The sequence below is a fragment of the Falco rusticolus genome, chromosome 4 (assembly GCF_015220075.1).
Source record: "Falco rusticolus isolate bFalRus1 chromosome 4, bFalRus1.pri, whole genome shotgun sequence".
Lineage (NCBI taxonomy): Eukaryota > Metazoa > Chordata > Aves > Falconiformes > Falconidae > Falco > Falco rusticolus.
In genome coordinates, this window is record NC_051190.1 from 61341714 (window position 1) to 61362498 (window position 20785).

General features: G+C 36.7%; 1 protein-coding gene across 2 annotated transcripts in view; it reads right to left on the bottom strand.

The window, feature by feature from the left end:
- Window positions 1–1787: 1787 nt before the first annotated feature.
- ESYT2 (extended synaptotagmin 2) overlaps window positions 1788–20785 on the bottom strand; it is an 84363-nt gene continuing 65365 nt past the window's right edge. The window contains exons 14-23 of one of the 2 annotated variants that reach the window (XM_037383686.1): window positions 16936–16998; window positions 14866–14940; window positions 13384–13470; window positions 12453–12602; window positions 11250–11638; window positions 8937–9035; window positions 8199–8330; window positions 6118–6223; window positions 5096–5145; window positions 1788–4968 (exon numbers count right to left, since the gene is read on the bottom strand). In XM_037383686.1, the coding sequence (XP_037239583.1) occupies window positions 4923–4968; window positions 5096–5145; window positions 6118–6223; window positions 8199–8330; window positions 8937–9035; window positions 11250–11638; window positions 12453–12602; window positions 13384–13470; window positions 14866–14940; window positions 16936–16998 (1197 nt within the window). In that variant the 3' untranslated portion in view covers window positions 1788–4922. The remainder of the gene's footprint in view (window positions 4969–5095; window positions 5146–6117; window positions 6224–8198; window positions 8331–8936; window positions 9036–11249; window positions 11639–12452; window positions 12603–13383; window positions 13471–14865; window positions 14941–16935; window positions 16999–20785) is intronic. The other variant, XM_037383687.1, reaches the window with a different exon arrangement.

The window sequence follows — 20785 nt, forward strand, 5'->3', positions numbered from 1 at the left end:
TACGGGGTAGTCAGCTCAATGGATTCTACTGTAGGTGACAGGCAAGCAATAGCCCCTGCAGGCAGCGAGAACAGAGAGCATCACCCCCGTCACGTGAACACAGGTTAGAGAACTTGCCTCCCAGAGCTGCCACCTTACCTAGCCGCTAAATACACTGCGTTACACTGAAAGGAATACAAGCAGATTTTTTTTACTTTAGCTGCTTTGCCTTTTTCAAATAATGTATTTCAAAAGGTGGCTGAGAATGTTGAGCCTGATGGCCTTAGAAGAGCATGCAATGACAAAGTTAGACACTTTGTTAAGATATATAAAACCACTATTTGTGATTAAATCGCCTGACTCCTGCAGCAACAGCCACAAATAGGTCTGGGACTGTCTGAAGTTTTGGTTCATTTTACCAAATACCAAAGGTACCGTCCAACAATCGGAGTTTGTTTGGGGGCAAATATAAACTGATTAAACCAGAAACCTCATAGGAAACCAATTTTTATATTTAGCTCTTAGCTGAGAAATTACCTAAATTAACCCTACTGGTAACTGTGTTGGCAAACTGCTCTTCAGCGGAGACTGGATGAACTAAGTGACGGCCCATTTAAACAGTTTAAATGTTTAAACTGTTTAAACAGTACAGCAAACATTAAGAAAGTCTAGGCTTGGCTGAGCCTATGGAATTAATACCAAATCCATCTGGAGGAGTGTCTTGCACAATTCTTCCTGCTCTCTAACAAGATCTTGTGAATATATAAGCAGCATTTTTTTTGCAGGTGCTGATCCAGTTACCACCTGCCTTACAGGACTGAATGGGAGGTTTGATTTTGATCCAAGTCTGAAAAATGCAAACACCTGATCAGCACCGGCACTGCCAGAAAGTGTGCCATCCCGAAACACCCTGCCATGAGGGAGTTAGGCGGGCACGCGTTCTACTTGGCTTTAGCTGCCTTCCCATTGATTAGCAGAAGCCCTTTAGTCCATTAAAAAAGGCAGATATCTCCCCTAGGAAAAAAAACAACCAACCAACTGAACATAATTTTGTAGTTAACATCAATAAAGATTATCCAGTGGGGTTCCTTCTAAACATGATAGCAACTGGGTGATGAACTTCTGCAGCTTTTATTTATAGCTGATGAAAGCTAAGTATTAATAATTCAGACAAGCTGTAGCTGTTTAAGGGAAGATGTATCATAATTAATTATGTTATAATTAATTATAAATTAGTGTTTAATGCAAACAGCGTAATTTCTATGGCTGTTTTTCTGTAATAGAGAACCCAATACCCCTTTTCTTATTTACGCAGTACGCAGTTGTATGTTCTATCAGTATCTGCCTTGCCAAGCAGGTGGAAGTACAGGAAAGAACGCCACATGCAGAAATCCACTGGTTCTAAATCTAAAAGGCAATTACATGCAGTTCTAGGTCCTTTTGAAAACATAATTAATGACAATTGATTAGTCAGTGCTTGATTGGTGGCAATTTGTTCAACTGATCATTTTAAGAGGAAAAAAACCACCTAGATACTTAAGTTGAACAAAGGACCTACTCATTCTTACACGTGAATCTGTTCCAGACGGAACAGATGCACAGCCATGGAACTCCCCAGTGAAGTGACTGCACTTCTCATGTAAAATGCAAAAATCTGCCTACACACCTTACAGCAAGGCTACCTAGGCTAGAGTAGTCAACATACATGACTATTTTTAAAATTCACCTCATCGTATTACCAATTAGGACAGGGATATGCAAAGGAGAGGAAAAGGGAGTGTGTGTGTAGAGGGAAGCAACACACTGACTTCCATATGAACCATTTATTGAATAAATACATGCATCATAATGTAGAATTACATGAGCAAAAAAAGGCAATCTGTACAAAATTGATTACCCTTTGTTCTCATTTCAACTCTCACCATTTGCTGCAGCTCTGATAAAGGATTCAAGACAGAAAATTAAAACTCTTTTAATCCCAATCCACGTGAGATGCATGCGGATTTGAGTTTGGGTTATAATACTGCTATAATTAAGAAAGCTGGTTTTCTTGTCAGTGAAGCAGAGTAATTCTAAAAACAGTTTCAACAGTAGAGAACATGTGTTGGTACATACAGGTAACAAAGCTTGGGTTTAGCCATTTCTTAAACATTTGTTCATATTTTAAGGCACAGAATAAACAAGAACTACATAAAAAGCTATCAGTTGATATTGAATATATTGACTTCATAATGAGGTGCAATTTTTGTCCAGAGGAAAAATGATGTTCGGCCTTCCTACTTCCATATGAACAGAACAATCAGAATTTGTTAACTATGATACAGAGGTTTGTTTCCGTTATAAAAAGAATCAGTCTCATCTAGGCAGTCATATTCTGATCCAAACTCAGGAGAATGTTTCTAAAGAGTTTGGCATCCAGGACCAATTACAGTCAACAGGAATTACTGTTGCTGAATTATAGTAATTCAGTTTCTTCATTTTAGATTCCTAGATGGGAACCAGGCTCTTTTAAGAATCTATCCTTAATTTTAGGTTGTGAGCTACTTTGGAAACCTGTCCTATATACTTTATTCATTTATTCACTTCATGTTATTGTCTCACATTTACCCAAACACAGCATTATTTTCCCCCTTGAGACTTCAGATGACAGAATATGCACTTTTAAGTGCAAAGTCTTCTAAAATCTTAAGACTTGAAACACCGTATCAGTTTAACAGCCCATTTGTTAGCTACAGATCAAACTCTGGGGAGTCACTAGCTGAGATGTACAGCAAAAAGCCCTTCAACCTCAGGCTGAACCAAGGCAAAATAAAATTATGCTAAACTGCTGCTCTTAGACTTGATTTATATCAGCTTTCACCTTCTGCATTTTCATTGCATTAACAGTAATTCTCTGCCTTTCCATTCTTAACATTTTAATGAAGAACTAGTAAAGGAAATATGTATTTCATAATATATTACATTTTATATGAATAGATGAGTGTATATATATATATAGATACTAATACATTCCAATATAGAGCAAAGCCTTCAAATGGAAATATTTTCTTACAAAGAACCTCTCTATTGCCCAGTCCATCAGAAAGTTACAGCAGCAAAATTTACAATGCAAAAGTTTGTTTGTTAAAATTGTCTTGAATAAATGTGGCAATAAGAAGGCCATCACTGTACAGAGGTGTATGCATGCATGTCACACACATCCGTGACAAATGTTCATGTTAAACTGAATTTAGACAAACTGAAATGAGTCAATTCTTAAACTTGAAAAAGACAAAAAGCTACATCTATGGTAGGCACTTTGGTACATCTAGTAATGTAGGCATATTCTACATCTAGAATTAAGGTTCTGTCAGTAATTTACAATAAAGCTAATTTTAGGAGTTTATTCTTCTGCTTTAAAATTCTTTCTTGGCTGAGACATCGTGCCAGAATCTTAGCTAAATAATATACTTTGTCTAATTGCATACTTATCCAAGAATGAGGGCGTTGGCTCTGAAAGAGCTGAACTGTTCTCTTGGATACTTAACGCACGTTTTTATAACAGTCTGAGAAAACTTACCAGAAAAGGAAAAATCAGCTCTGAATACAAAAAAGTATTCCTCCAAATTCATAAAATTAAGAGTTACGAGCTCAGCTGTTCAGGCTGATACTCTCCCTTCAGCTCTCAACTGCCTACTTTTATCAGTTTGTGCTAAGTGTATCACTGCTGTAGTCTTGCAGTAGACTATGGCAATGCTTCAGTAGAATGCCATTATTTCTCAAGAAAGCTGTGTGGACCACTGCAGTGCATTTCTTTCATGCACCAAGCACACCAAGTTGCAATGAAGCAACTGCAAAGACAGTCAGTTTCAACTCAGTTCCACACTTCCTTATTTGGTGTTCCATTTTAGTATTACAGAAGGTATAGCATATCACACTATTTAAGCACAGTATTGTATAATAAAAATAACATATGTCTTGTACATATGCCTACTATATGAACTTACATTGCAAGCTGATTTGGATACCTTATAAATCAGTGAAAATGGCAGTAAGGACAGTTTTATGTGGTTATAGATACTATTGGTTTTTTTAATAATACAGAAAAATCCATGTTCTCATACCTTCAGAAGGTCACATGTCTAGTACTATAGAGTACAGGAATAAAAAAAAAATCTGTAAAATAAAACTGTACTGTTTGTTATGTTTATTCCATTAAATGAAAACTCAGATTTAGAAACTGTGATTCATGGACCTCATCCTCTATGTATACAGAATGTATAGAATTCTCATTTTTATTTATAATATTCTATAGCTTGTCTTTTGAATAATACATTTATATATAAATATTAAAATGTTAATGTTTTGTACATTTTAAGCTAGCCACACTGGGCCAGAAACACAATACAGTAAAAATGTTTTTCTGCAGTTGTTTTTGAAGAATATCACAACATGATTAAGACCATTGTGCTGCAAAGACGAAAGAGATTCATCTGAAGAAATAACATGCATTTAAGAAGAAAATATCTATATCCTTTATCTAATTTTCTTCTGAATTCAAGCCAGCATGAAAGAATTATAAAAAAATAGTATATATTTACATGGTACACTATACCTTGGTGAGATATAAAACGAGGCAGGAAAACAGCAGAACATAACCTTTTCACTTTCTAATAGGTACAGTCGTCATAAAGATCAATTTAAACACAAAAGTTACTTTACTGTACTATTGCACATTACAGTAACACATACAATCGTTTAGCAAATTAAAATACAAAGTTTGACAATGGGAAAGGCTATGTCTACATAAAATGACCAAGTGTTATAAATTTATTAGGGATGTGTCTAAGAACTAAATCAGTAAAGCTATAAAAATAATATTGGTACATCTGTGAGAAGAACGCTTCAAAAAATATATAAAGGTTGGCAAAATTATGCATGGGGAATTCCTGGTATCCATGGGCCTAACTTGCACCATGTGGCCTTGTACCATCTTCTGTTAAATCATACCTGAAAATGAAAAAAACAAAGGAAATGTTTTTTACATTTAGCATGTATTATTAAAACTGTTATTAACACAGTATGTGTTATTATTAGTATGCAGTAGTATTATTAATAAAGGAAATAATATACTTACCACTGGGTCCAGCCTTTAGCAAGTTCTTCAGATGCCAGAGGTATTAATAACTGTGGAAAGTTAAATGAGCAATCAATGCACTGTGTGTGTCTTTCATTCTATGTCTTTTAAAGATCAAATCTCACAATCCTGTAAACTACAGTACAAGTAATGCCCTTAGTAAACAATTTATTTTACATCCTTGACATCACAGCTATCTGCTGTTTGACTTGTAGTAAAGTTTCAAGTTGTTGGTTTTGACCTAAAAATCTATATACCCTTTAGCGATACAGTCCCAGAGCACCTCACAGCCTTAAATTCTGAACGTGGCTTATCTCAGCAATGGCAGTCAGCTGATGTGTTTATGCTAACAGCCTTCCTAATAAACAGGAAAATTAAGAACACCGCTCACCATGGACTGACCATGATTCTGGTATCTCTCATGCTTTACAGAGCTCAAACACATCAATTTGCAAGGATGCAGGAATTTACTGTTCCTTTTTGCATGCTCCAAATCATATGTGTAGGAAATAGAATGATTTAATGAGTGCCTACAGAGCAGAGAAGTGAATTCAATAGCTGGTTTTGGCATTGGGTACATCTCTAGTAGCAGTTCTTTCTCCTGGATTCTACAATCTGGAATTACAACTACTAAACACACATTTGTTCCGTGTGTTTCTCTAAGTACTCTTGCTTGCCTTTCCAGTTTTGTTTGAACATTTTCTGAGATACCACCTGTTTTCTACTGGTTATTTTGTTTCTCTGACTGTATGACTACTAAGTCTGACATGCAGGTTTGTTTTGTTACTGCAAGCCTCAGAACTTACAGTTCTCTGGAAGATGCCTCATGTTTTTATACCTGTCTCTGCAGTTTGTTCCTTTCTTACTGAAGCTTAACATCTAACCAATCTATAATTTTTAAAAGCTTTGCACGTGAATCAGGTGCTTCAGTCAACACTAACAAGCTCATATCACAAGAGGGTTTTAGTCTTAATATAATAATAACATGCTGCATTAACAGAATTTGCTTGTTGTCAACTTACTTTGCCAAGCAGCCCTTTATCTTTGGACAAGAAGCCACCACTGTTCTTCACTGCTACATCTAGTGTTCTTCTCTGTACTTCAGGCAGGGAAACACTGAAATCAAATCTGACAGGCAAAGTGATGCTTTAGAGAAAATTTTGTACCTGAAGTGCAAGTTCAGTTCCTACAGCTAAATAACAATTCAAATCATAACCAACCACCCCCCTCCCAAAACAAAAAAGAAGGTCTGAGATAATGGAGAAAAAGATCCCAATGTTTTTGACTAAAATTTTTCTTCAATGATATTGATCAGTACCAACATCCAATGTTTGAGACTTTGTTACCTTTAGTCTCTAGAAGCCACTGGTAAAAGCAAACAACACAAAACTAAACAAAGAGTCAGCCACTGACTCTACAGAGTGCAGAATGAGGAATCCTACTATACTGCCAGCTCAGTATTGCTAGTCTCCAAAATGGAAAGGCTGGTTAGTCTTACTGATCCTCAGTCCTTGATAACCAGAGCTCATTTTCTTTCCTGGCACACCAAGGAAACCCATCAGCTTTTAAGGAAGAATGCATTTTGTTTCTAGGTCAGAAACTTACAGAAAGTGAGGGCAAGACCATACCACAATCTACATCTATTTGTCATTACAGTTCTCCAGCAGCTTTATTGCTTTGCAGTACATTTTACTTGGAAAGGCACAGTAAAACTGACTGGCTTTCAGCTGGGATAGAGTTAATTTTCTTCTTAGTAGCTGGTGCAGGGCTGTGTTTTGGATTTGGTGTGAGAATAAGACTGATAATAGATATTTTTAGTTGTTGGTAACTAATGTTTATACTAAGTCGAAGACTTTTCAGTGTCTCAGGCCCTGTCAGTGAGAAGGCTGGAGGAGCACAGGCAAGGAGCAGAGCCAGGACAGCTGACCTGAGCTAGCCAAAGGGCTGTTCCATGCCACAGAATGCCACGCTCAGTATAAAACCTGGGGGGAGCTGGCAGGGCCTGCCTATTGCTGCTCAGGGACTGGCTGGGCACTACTCAGCAGGTGGTGAGCAATGGCATTGTGCATCACTGGGTTTTTAATCCCTTCCCTATGGATTTTATTCCTCTCCCCTTCTCCCTCCTTTTCATTATAACTGTTACTATTATTATTAGGGGTTTTTTTTCCTATTTTAATTATTAAATTGTTCTTATCTCAACCCTTGAGTTTTACATTACTTCCCCGATTCTCCTCCCCATCCCTTGGGCAGGGCGTGGGGGTGAGCAAGTGGCTGCATGGTACTTAAGTTACTGGCTGGGGTTAAACCATGACAAAACCAAGTCTATTATCTGTAATAAACAGGAAAGCGCTGTACCATCAGGAAAACCTCCCAGAGCCTCTAACCAATGATTTACAGATTCCCCCTGGACAGAATGGACTGAAGCGTGTTTTCCCCAGTTTAACTGTCTGTAGAGAAAGGTCACCTTTATTGAAAAGTGATGGGTACAAGTGTGAGGGGAAACTACCATGAAAAAGCTGACTACAAAGATAAGGATTTTTTATGCAGCACAATCTTGCACAACTTCCAACCTGTGGGCAAGTTATATTTCTATAGGTTATATCTAACCTACAAAGAAAATTCCTGAGTCCCTGGGTGCTGAGAGGTGCTACTGGGTTGATCAACTGAACAATTCAATCACAAACAGACACTGGCTGGCCAGTCCTGCCAAGGAGGCAGCATCTATCAGCCAGGCAATCAGCCAGTCAGACAACATGCTTTCTGTCAGTAAGGGATACCAACGGCACCCGCCAGCTGCAAGCACTGATGTTCTGACCACCTGCCAGAAGGTGCACACTGCTTTTTAGCTACCAGCCCAAAGGGGATGCAACTGACATAGGATAAGGCAAAAAAGAAGAAAGAACTGGTGAAAGAGTGAGAAGGTCTACAGTCATAACAGGGAATAGAAGGATGGGAAGAGCTATTACAGCAGGAGAGAAAGGTATGACAAGTCTGGTGACAACTAGAGGTTTCAACAGCTCATCCGTTCAGGTAAACAGAAGCGTTAATTCAGCAGCATTGCAATTACATGATATAAACCTACTACCCATAGTTTAAAACATACATTTGATCAAACACTGGGTTTAATGTCTTCTTTGATACATGTGTTTTTCTTCTTCCTGATCGTCGCTTATCAGGCAATAAATACATTCGCACATATGGATCGGATCCTTCTTCTGAAAACGCTATTAGATTTCTGTGACCAGCAAAAAACAAGGAGAACCACTTAGAAAATGAATGAGACATCGCTGAATATAAGCGTCTACATTACTATCATTTAATTTAGTACACGAATGAATTATGGGATATCCTGCACAAAGTATGATGCACAGGACAGAGCACACAGATAAACAGCAGTGGAAAAGAAAAATTGGAAAAAGTGCCAAGCAGTGACTTGTACAAAATCAAATAAACGTTGTATTCCTAGCTCTGCTGTCTGCCCATGATTTCTTAAATTCCAACTCAAATCTAGATTGAGCTTTCCAAAAATTCTGCTGTCATCCCAGGAAAAATTCAGCCTGTTCACGATGTTTTAGACACTACTGATAAAAATCCACATGCCTTTTTCATTTAAAATCTGACAGGGTATTCAGACAAAAATCACAGTAAAATCTTCAATGAAGTTTTTACTGATTCTGAGCATAGCTCTGTATATTTTTGTATTTACACATACTTACAATCTCTATGTTGTTTTAAAAATGACAAAGATCATCCAGACAACGAATTCAGGAAGGTAAGTCAAGATATCACAAAGTTTACAAAGAAATATGCACAGAAATGAAATTTGTTATTTTCTGCTTACCTGCAGGAATGCACTACCACAATCAGTTTGTTTCTTTGTGAACTATGACGAATTGTTAGCTGAATCTGTCCTAGTGGAGACTGCCCCAGAGTTGTTCCACTGCAGGAAAAAGTAGAATGTTACGCTTAGTATTTACAATGCAGATTTGAAGTAAGACCTAACTGAAATACATGCCAAAAAGTTTTTCCAGAAATCATGTATTATCCATTTAAGTTTTTACTAGACCAACATGGAAGAGAGCACACATCAGTGTATGAGCGTATCTTCACCAGTTTCTGGTACTTCAGTTCCTTGTGCAACACCTCTACTCTCCAAAATAAGCTAGGTGTTCTTATCAGCTTAGAGATCATCTGTTCTTCAGTACTTTGAAAACCACTACTATTAAAGAACTTGCTTACTCCAAAATAAACTTTAAAGCAGTATCTAGGAGACTGGAAAGAATAATCATGCAAACTGCAATGAAAAACTCAGACACGGACCACTCTTACTTATGGCTAGGAACCAATTAGAAGGCCAGCTCATTCTTTTCTAAATCCCCTAATGTAGAAATATAGATATTCTTGGGATTAAAATAGTGATATTTAAACGCACTTACTGTCTTAAAAGCTCAAATCACGGTATAAACACAGCCATTTCACTTTTCTGTAGCGCATGCCACATCAAAAAGAAGAGTAGAATCAATTTACACTTATAAATACAGGCCATGCTTAAATAAAAAGCAAGCACTGTGTTTAAGAATTTCTGTTTTAAAGAATGGCCAATATTTGCAGAGTTCCCTCATCTCTAGGAAATGCTTGTTTTAGTTTGTGTATACTGACTGCAAGTGTTTTCCATTCCATACAAGACAGTATATGGAAGTTTAGCATTTCTCAGATACCTGAAGGATATCTTTACTTCAAGGGAGTGTGGGCATCTTTTGTGAACAGCTACTAAAAAGTGATTGCTCCATTAAAATTCTCAAGTCATTCACTTTAAAAACTAGAATGAAGTGCTTCACGTCCAGTATTTTCTTGGTTAAAATAAAAATATCTAAAAAAATCAAGAGCACCCAAAAACATGGGGCTGCAATAAAGGATCTCCTTAGCTGTAGCTTTACCATTCTAACCAAATGAGAAAGTATGAAATTTTGTGGTTTAAATAAGGAGCAGTATTTCAACGTTTATCAAAATTATCAATCTAACACAGTTTTGGGCTGGAAGAGAGACATGGGAGATTGGAGCACATAAGCAGATGGTAAAGGAAATGGGTTTGTACAAATTGAAGAGACTGCCAAGAGCAGATTCAGTTGCAGTGATTCACTACTTAAAACAGACATTATTGAGAAGACTGAGACAGACACCTCGTGTATGTGCACAGTAAAAGAACAAGAGGCTGCAGTCAAGTTGTAGCAAGATAAATTCCAGTCGGAAATAAGGAAATATTGTCATGGTGGAGTGGTTAAGCAGTGGAATTGCTGAGAAAGTTTATAGAATCTAGTACCCTTAGAGATATTCAAAACTTTTATGGACAAGGCCCAGGAAACCTGATCTAACATTGAGGTAGGATTTGCTTTGAGCAGAGGGCTGACTGACCTCCAGAAGTTCCTTCCAAGCTGTATGACACTATTGATTCTATGAACTCTGACAGAGAAAGAGATGAATCACTTCAGTCCCTCACAAATAAAAAATTGAAATCTTTCTACTTAGATTCACAGAGAACTACATGAATAGGGAATTAATGGTTACCATTCTCCTATTCAGAGCAGACTGGCTACTCAGCTATCTTTACTGGTGAGTATAGCTGCCCACTGAGGCAAGTAAAGACCAAAAATTAATAGAGAATTTAAGAAAGCATAGCTGCAGCAATCCTTATTAAGTAGTAACTGACTTTCATTTAACATTCTTTATAGTCAACTATACCTCTAATTTAAAAAGACCAGCTGTATTCAGCTCAATTGGCTTATTATTAATGCTAACAGGATTCAGTGGTGAAACAGGCAACTATTGCCATGAAAGTTATTAATATTGTATCGAAAAATATCCTTCCCTCTTACCATCCCACTCTTTTTAGCACTACAGCAGTTTAGTTACGAAAACAAGGTGGACTAAATCTTGCAGATTATTGCAATGGTAAAGTAACTTCTTATTGCAAGATCTATCTAACTGAGGTACCGTGAGGAAACAGAAAATCACGACTGATTTTCAAATGCTAGGCTCAAACTGCAGTAGTAAAAAATATTACTGAAATGCAAACTAAGCACTCTTTGGCTGCACTGATGGCATTTTTTATAAATTAACTTAGATGTATTACAAAACGAAGCAATGTACACCATACTTTTCAAGCTGTCGTAGTCTTTGCCGTAGCTCCTGTGTGGCGATAGGCAGAGATATGTCTGAGGCTATGCTAGGAGTGGGTTCTTTGACTGAGAGGTGGCTGGGAGAATAAGAAAAGTTAGAGGCGTGAAGACTGGAGGAACTTCGGCTGAGATCTGTTGGCCAGTGAGGGCTGGCATTGGGAGGCTGACTTTTTTCAGCTGTATCAGTCTTTTTGTCACTATCAGTCACTGGGGAAGCTGGAACAGGTTTGTTTGAATCAGGTGGTGGTGAGACAGGAACCTGAGGCTTAAAAGATGATTTTCTTGCATCTTTGGAAAGAGATGGCCTTTTTACTTGGGCTGAGTGTTGATGATCTGGAGATCTTGCTTGCTTTTCAAGAGAAAGGACCTAGATACCATAAAAATACATATAGTATTAACTATTTTCCAGTATAATAAAACAGGAAAAAAATTGTTTCTACAAGAGTACTGGTTGGTGACAAATTAAGTTCAGACACTATCATTCACTCTATAACAGGAAACCTTCTGCACAGCAAAACATAGCCCCATCTTTTTTGTGGCAACTGCAGTTAACTATAAAAAAAATGTGAAATTCTCCATTCAGAATTAGTCTCCTCATTATTCCCTTTCCACACTCTACACATTTCTGGTGCAAGTGCTATTTATTTTACAGCTCTAGCCACCTGGAAAGCTATGCTATGATCTTTTTCTTCTAATTTTTTGAAATTTAATCTTACATCACATGTTTTTACTCATTATCCTTACTTTCTCTTTTATACTTTACTTTGATTTATTAACAACAAGTAAGCAAGAAAGTGCTGTAGAAAAGAACAAATAACAAAGTTAACATATGTTTGACAGTGTCTGCAAAGAGATATACTATCTTAACCCAAATTATTTTGCTGGGGAAAAAGACAAACCAACTTTCAGGTATCAATTTTTGTCTTCAAATCTCCAATTTGCTTGAAAGTTGGACCGAATTTTTCTACTACTAGGACGGTACTTTCTTTCCCTATAAACTTTATTCTTTTTAAACCATCAGGACTCAGTTCCATTTCTAGAAAAGATAAAGGTGATTTCAGATCACTAGCCTTGTGAACCCAAGGGAATGTACTATCTTTTTCATAAAGCTAGAAGACCAGGAGTCACAACAGTCTTAAGTATGCTTTCAGATATTTACAATGGGAAAAGCTTTAGAGTACCCTGAGTGCAATCTTCATGTTTATAGTGCTGTTCGGACCGGAGTTGCTCAGGTGGAACCGTTGATGCATAGTTAAATCTTCACTCTCTAGCAACTGGCTTAGAGGCAGTTTGAAGTTCCCCAAAGAACACTGGTGTTGCTCATCCCTCACCTGAAGGAACACAGAAGCTAAGTCATTTTATATCATCTGCTTTGTAAGAATTCAGAGAAAGAAAAGGAGATTACAGTTTTATTTGAGAACAAAAAAACAAAACAATATTGATTGTAGTTTGTTCTTCAACAAAATTTCCCTGATCATAAGACAACTTTACGTTGAAGAAGGAAACAGTAAGTATATGGAATGCCGAGTTTCTTCATCCCTATCTTCTACAGCATAAGCAAGACAGGAAACTAACCATCACATCTACATCTACCTGACCCTTGATCAAAATAACTACACAGTTTCCAAACGGTCTGTGTTAAAAATGAATTCCCACAACTGTTAGAGGAATAGTAACTAGAACAGTCCTCATTTACACTTCAGTCTGTCTGAACTAGGTAAATACATGTCATCAGTGTAAAGGGATACAGTATCTGGGCAAAGCAAAGACTTCCTTGGGATGAGAAAGGAAACAAACCAGCCATACATAACAGTATTTTCTGCTATCAGTTAAGACTGTTAAGGTTTGAAACAGGTATCAAAACATACTTTTTTTATCTTTTAAGACAACAATCAACTATATTCTTCTGGTGACTGATTGGTTATAGTCTTTCTTCCTTTTAGACGTCAATGCAAATGAACATTTCATAGCCTCATCTTAAAAAACACTAAGCATAATTTTATGGTGTTCACAACATATTCAGTCTCATTTTGTAACAGCCTGTAATGTTTGAATGTTAATACTGCAGCGTCTTAGAAAATAAAGGTATCTAAAGAGAGTGAGACAACATACCTCAACTTCCAGATCCTGCCTTTTGGGATTGTGTACAAAGAAAGTAAAGTTTTCCTCCCATACTGGTTCATTGGTCTTGTATCGAATCTAAAGTTTGAAAACAGGAAGCATACAATTATAAAACAGTTTTGTCTAATAAAGACAGTATCAAAAGTTGAGTACATTTTTCATTTTGGCTTTGCAAAATTTATGTCTGAAGCCTGACATATTTAAACAAAGGCCAAGTGGGATCTACCCGAGGCATATATAATATGACATATAAAACTATACCCAGGACATGTAATAGGGTATGTTTTGCATTGAAGTTGCTGTATGTAAAGTAAAACGCCTCCTAAAGAACTGTTACTTCACACCAGTCTATGAACAAACACAGTGTCTTCAGACTGGCACATTCTCTCTTCTCGTACTTTTCCAAAGGGCTCAACTAAATCAATAAAAGTCCTAGAAACTCGTATTTTCCCCTCTAATCTCCAAATAGCCATGCCAAATTCACTACTTTCAGCAAGCCATTAATGGAGGGGAAGGTGGGGGGAGAGAGAAGAAAAGCACTACCTCCAGGAACAAAGGACTTGAATTTCTATCTCCGTTCTCTAATAGGTATCAAAATTAAGACTGTATCATCTGGTTTAGGCTTTTTGACAACTTTTGACAATGTACGAAAAAGTAAAATTAGATGTCCTCTCCTTTTCGCTCACTGACACTTTTACTTAAAAAACAAACAAACAAAACACCCATATTGTATATATCTACCTATATAGGTATCGCTTCACTATAGCTATTTTATTTTAAAGAGCTGTTTGAATGCACAGAGGCTAGTAATGGACAAGATGACAGGCATGTTGAATGCCTTACATCAGAATCAGAGGGAACACCATCAAGATCGACCTCCTGACAAGCATCTGTTACAGACCACCCGATTAGGAGAGAGATGACTGACAACTCAAAGCTGTTTTCAGGCCTGCAGAACCAGGTTCTCACCAAGAGCTTCAGCTACGCTAATGTTTTCTAGGAAAGCAGCACAACGGTGCACAAGCAATTCAGGAGTCTGTGAGGAACTTGGATCTCAAGTTCTGAGAGCTATACAGCACTGGCTAATCTAATGCCCTGCTTTAAGTGGAAGGTTCAAGCAGATGATCTTCAGCAGCCCTTTTCAACCTGGGCATTTCTCTAACACTGTGATTCTGTAAGTTTTCAAAATACTGATCAAGATTTGAAGCCTGCTGTTTGCCCACACTATTATTTGTATAATCACCACTGTAGGAATCCCAGCTGCAGATCAGAACATCTACAAATAGTTAAAACTTGATCTCTACTCACAGTTTAGACTGATTAAGCACCCATTTGATCCTTGGCTTCTTGTTGGCAATTTCAGTTCTGGTGGTAACTTTTAGTGCAGTGTATACACTCAAAGGCTTGAAAGCCAATGCCAAGCCACAGAACCACCAAATGTTTGTAAACAGAGTATAAAGAGTAGGAACTTACCTTACTTTCCTGCGCCTTGTGTCCAACTGACAGCAAAACAAGTGGGTTGGGATTGCTGTTTATTTTCTTTCCTGACTGATGAAGAAAAAGCAAAAACTTTGCCTTCAGAATAAAGCAAAACCTCTCTCTGCTGAAATTTAAGTGTCTGCATCTTAAAAATACAAATCATATGCATTCTACTATGTGCTTATATTATCCTCAGTATTTTATTCATTTTCATTCAGACTTCAATAGCAGACTGGCTAGTAACTGGTGAACACATTTAACATGAAGGCATCCAACTACCCTAAATATGCTGAAGCAAAATGCTATAAAGAGGCATGAGTTTTAGAGTCCTTTCCATCTTCTTTGAATTAAATTGCTGAGGTGCAAATTCTTAGCCTTCAATGAGCATTACAACCCCCAAAGCTAATGAAGCATAGTTAAAAGTGCAAAATGAATATTGCATGCAGATGGGAGATATGGAGAAAGCACAAACTCAGGAAGCTTACTTTATTTACATTGCAGTAGTATTATTAAACTGCATGTAATATCAGAACATTGATATTCCCCACTTTTCAGTTTGGGGAAAAAGAAGATGCACTATAATGTACCTGATGTGTATTTCTACAGTTTACCAAATTCTCTTTATTAGAGAATCAACCATCTGCCATATCTGAGCCTTGCTCACCAACTGTATATCATTACATCAAACTGTGAAAATAAACATCAGTTTAGAAACACATTATATACACAAAAGGAACATTCCCAACGACATGTTTCTTTCACAAATGTTAAACTAACCTAACAATAATTTAAGTCTGAAAGAAAAGATAGACATGAAAGTTAATCATCTCAAGCAAGTGTTAATGCAGTTTAAAAGGCCTAGAAAATATCGTATACATGGTTAATAATATACTTTGAATTCTACCATGTAGGAAATTGTACAGATCAGGTATGTAAACAGGAAGTTAGTTAAAATCTACTTAATGCATGTAAGGTCACAATTACAACCAAGTGATTCAAATATTTTACATTTTTAAATTAAGAATGTGCATATTTTAGATAGTTTTGGATCTGAACTTATATTTTGGACATCATACTTTCACTAATATTACCTGACTTTTATGTGACACACTGCTTATAACCATAATTTACTTTAGAAAAAACACTGTTAAGAAAGCACTCCTTTCTTGGATGAATGCCGCATTTTTTTCATTATTTCTAATCCAAAATATTTAGCTTTCATCAAAGACAACAGAATACAAACGTTTAGGGAAGAGAAAGTGAGATTACACTCCAGCTGATGGTGTTTAAAAATGCTAGGTGACATATGTTTTATTTTGTCCATAAAAAGGTGCCCAAAACTCCCTTTTCTTCATAAAATGATGAAACCACAGAAGTTGACAAAAAGACTCTGTTGCCTATGCTGATACATAAATATAAGTAATTCTAATTCATGCTAAATAGGCAGCAATATTTACACACACAACGCACCTCTTAACACCTGCTGCTGACAGATTTGCTGTTGACAGTCTATTAGAGACTGCCTCTTGTCCAAGTTCTTCCAGCTGAGAACTTGGCTTATGCCTTCCAAGTTTGCCTCCCAACTCTACGTCTTCCATATCAAAAAGCTGGACTAAATTTATTTAGCATCTATATAAAAGATGTAAATCCTTCTGGAAACATCTAACAGAAATAAGATTATTTCAAAACATGTCAAAGATTTATTTTATTGGTTAGTCATTCAGAGTTGACTAATAAAGTATCACTCAGTATGTAAAGATGTCTTAGCTTTCATGTCAGCCTTGTTCTTTAAGTCACTACTTCAAATTAACTCTCAGGACTATTTTTTCCCCCCAGTCTTCAAAAACAGTCTATACTCCACTCAGCTGATCTACAACTGAAGTCACCACAGTATTTTACCAATGTCCCGATTGCTTCTTGAAACCAAATTTAAGTAAAACGGAATTGCACTAAATAGATACCTGGCAACAGAAATTCCATCCACTGTTGTAAGAGAAGTGTTGCAGGCATTTGTGCATTTCCATTACTTTTGTGACCTTAAATGGACAACTATATTAGTTTTACCTTCAGGGCTTTCTGAACAGCAGCCTTCTTCAAGCCATCAGGGTTAAATTCTAATGGATTATGCTTTTAAGTCAGGAAAGAATGAACATAGGCAGGGTTAATAAGTCATGCAATGAAGAAATCTCACTAGGTTAATTATGACATGACAATATAGGGCAAAGCAGGAAAAAAAATCAACCTAAAAACCCCCAAAAATCTTTAAAACAAAACAATGAAGGAACCACAACAACAAAAAAAAGTCTGACAGAGCTTTCTTTTTCTTCCTCGTCATCTCTGAATGTTTGTATTCTGCTTTAAAACTCATATACTCACTTTCAGTCCACTTATATTTCCCTTACCAGTGTTTTTTTAACCATAATAAAGAAAATTCACAAAACTGGTTTTATTGAATGCCTGATGTCCTATGGACTGCCCTCTGAATGAACCTTTATAAAATTTGGTCTATTTTCGCAACATAGAAGCTTCTCTGATGGTAAGTCAAGTAATTATGCGAAGGAGTCCTCTTATGGGAGAAATTACAATGCTGAAAGTACTGACAGGACTTAGATCATTATAAAAGTCAAAGTCATTCGAGCCTCTTCAGCAGATGAGTGATACAAACAGCACGCTAACTAGAATGAAGGTCTACTGCTTTACTTGAATGAAGACAAGCAAATAAACTAACAACAGAAATTTGAACTGATTTAGCAGGACAGAACTCCTGACTACTTTCCATTAAAATAAAATAGAAAAAACTGCTTAAGAATAACACATTGTTCTTCAAGTGATACATATAAAGTACGAAAATGTTACATAAAATTTTCATTCAAGTCGTAAGAAATAATTTCAGAGAACAGAATTTTGAAATAAAACAGATTTCAAGTTACTATACTTATAGCTGTTTTTTTCTTTAAGCACAAAGTTTTGTTTCAAGGGAGAATTCTACTTTAAAAGCTGTAGCGTGTGGCAACAGAAAAAATTGCATAATGGCCTTTTAAAATATGCTGGTTTATGAACAGGAACTGGTATTATCAGTGCTCTGCCAAAAGAAATACCTTTCTGAAATTCAAATCCAAAAGCGACTATAATTTGAAGAGAGATGTAACCTTTATGCAGAAATACTTTTTTATGTTTTCTTTTGGAATGTCCATATCCTCAAGTTGTCCAATATACATGGCAAGATTCCCAGCATTTAGCTTAAAAATTTCTGTCTCAGGACAAATACTTCATGGTGAAACTGATAAAAATCAGAAATAAGTTTTGGCTGGTTTTATGGGATTTTTTAAATAATTATTTGTCTTAAAATAAAATTAAGGAATATTCCACAGCTATTTACCTGTATTGTACTTAAAGACCTTCCAAGATGGAGACTGGACAATATCCCTAGACAGATCAATCCTAATGTTTAAATATCCTTCTCATTAGAAACATTTTTAATGCCCAATGGGTTTGTTCCTTGCTGGAGTTTAAGCACTGTTTCTTGTTTTCTGACAAACATGAAAAAGCCACTTTGTTTGCAGCAGCCTTGTATCATTTCCATCCCCATCGTTACCTCATAATGCTAAATTCTCTTCCTCTGCTAGTCACATTTTCTGGCTTTCTTACTATCATTACGGCTGTCCGCCATACCTTAAATTGCTGCAGCCAAAATCGGGGCCTAGTAACGGCTAAGTAGACCAGAAGGATGAGTCCATACATCTTAGAGGCTGCATTCCTCTCTTCTATATACAGGAGGGTGTTTGTCTTTCATAGCAATATGATACAGCATGATCTGTTGCTGTTGGGCTATCCATCGGACAACTATTTCCATCCCATATTTATATGGATGCAATGACTGTACTCTATGGAAAAGTACCTTATTTTTCTAGATCATATCTGTAATTCATCAAGATAATTTTGAATCCTAAACTGCCCCTTAACTTACTGGCCATCTTTCCTTCATGTCTGCACCTGTATATTCAGTACACGGTTTTCCCCCCCTATATTATTATTTCAAATAATTTTAAAAGTCAAAAACAAACCTATGTGATCAATTACAAAGGCAGACAACCAATGATTCCTGGATAATGAACATGTCTCAGTTCCTCTGGAATCATAGCAAGGATAGGCCAAGAGGGACATCAGCTGGGGCAAATATGTTTAAGCCAGACTTGAGGTTTCAAGGGAAGGAGCTTCAGGTCCATGAGGATGGTGGCTGAAAGGCTGGGCAGGAAGAGACTAGGAGAAGAAAAGGGAGTATTCAATATAAAAAGCCAAGAAAAGGTCTTCCCCTGGGTGACAGAATTGTCTTCCTATGGTTTTGTGTGTGTCTACAGTCACAGGAAAAGGGAATAGGTATCCAAGAACTACACTGATAGCTGACACAGTGGAATAAACCAGATTTCAGGTTAGCATTCTGTAACAGCCAGTGACATTTGCAGTGAACACTAGTAACAAACCAATAAATTATACCAACAAACAAGCTGTTTCCTTATTAAGCTAGGTCCTAATTCAATATGCTTTGGAGTACAACTCATTACTTCTGTTGACTCACTAAGTCTTGCTTGGGATTGAAATGGGGCTTTAGAAGTTTCTAAATCTGTGAGCGTGCCCTCAATTGATAACCAGAAGACAATCACTTATCTGTAAGAGCTGATTTAAAATTTGGATAATTTATATATTATATAGACAACAAATTAGAAGAAAAAATGTTATGAATACATCAAAATGTATGATTAAACATAACACATAATAAAACTAGTGCTACTCACTTTCAGAAATTATACTAAGAACACTATTCATACTCCTTAACTGCAGATAAATCAATTTAGATGGGTAAATGTCTGAATTAGGTGTCATGAACCTAGGTTCCCAGGAGTCAATAAAACTGTCTAGAAAGGAAGAGAGCACTCAGGGCACTGGATTTTCCTCTCTCCATATAAAGTGAACCCTCTTTTAAATACTTCCCACCCCCCTCAAGTAACTCATGTCACAGTCTCAGTAGATATCTGAACTTGCAGGTGTGAATGTTTGCTTAATACCTCATGTTTAAAGATGCCCTGAAAACAAGATGGAGTTTTATAACTGCTGAAGTTACCTCTGGGCTACTACGCTTCTCTCCTCACTCCTGGCCTCCAGCCAAATCTCATCCTCTTGCTTGTTGCAGGACTAGCACGCATGCAACTGCAGAGCAAGGCAGTTAAGAGTGCTGTTACCTGGCTATCCTGAAATGGTTGCTGTTCCACTCTGACTCGCAGATCGCTTCAGGGATTTTGAAAGTTTTGTTCAATGTATAAATAGATGTTATTATATGCAGATGACATGCACTAATGCAAAGACCCTAAAGACCAACAAAAACATCAGGGCTACACTCTTTAACAAGAATTTTTTTTAATTATTATTATTTTTAGGATGTATCTAGTATTTTTACAACTTAAAGAAACAGCAACTACATATCAGTATAATACCAAGATAACTGAACTATAGTTTGTGAACTGCACTATTTACTAAATTTTAACAAATTTTGGTAATGGATGTAACTTTTCCATACTTTAACTTCTACACAGAAACAACTGAAAGAACCACAGAAAAGAGATTTGGGAGGGAGGCAGAGGGGAAGGTTTTTTTAAATCCAGGTTTATGTTATCAGCCAAAAGTAGCTAGCCAGCAACAAATTTATCTGCACAATCTACAACGGCATACCCATGTCTCTGTGGCAAAGGAGTTCTCATTCTGAACAAATTCTCATCCTTATTGAGGATACCAAGGTTGTGTTTACAGATTGAAGACATTCAGATGCTCATTAGCTTGTAATAATCTTGTAACATTAAATTCAAGCAAAATATATTAATTGATGGTTCTGCCTAGCCTGGATTTTCTTAACTACAGACTA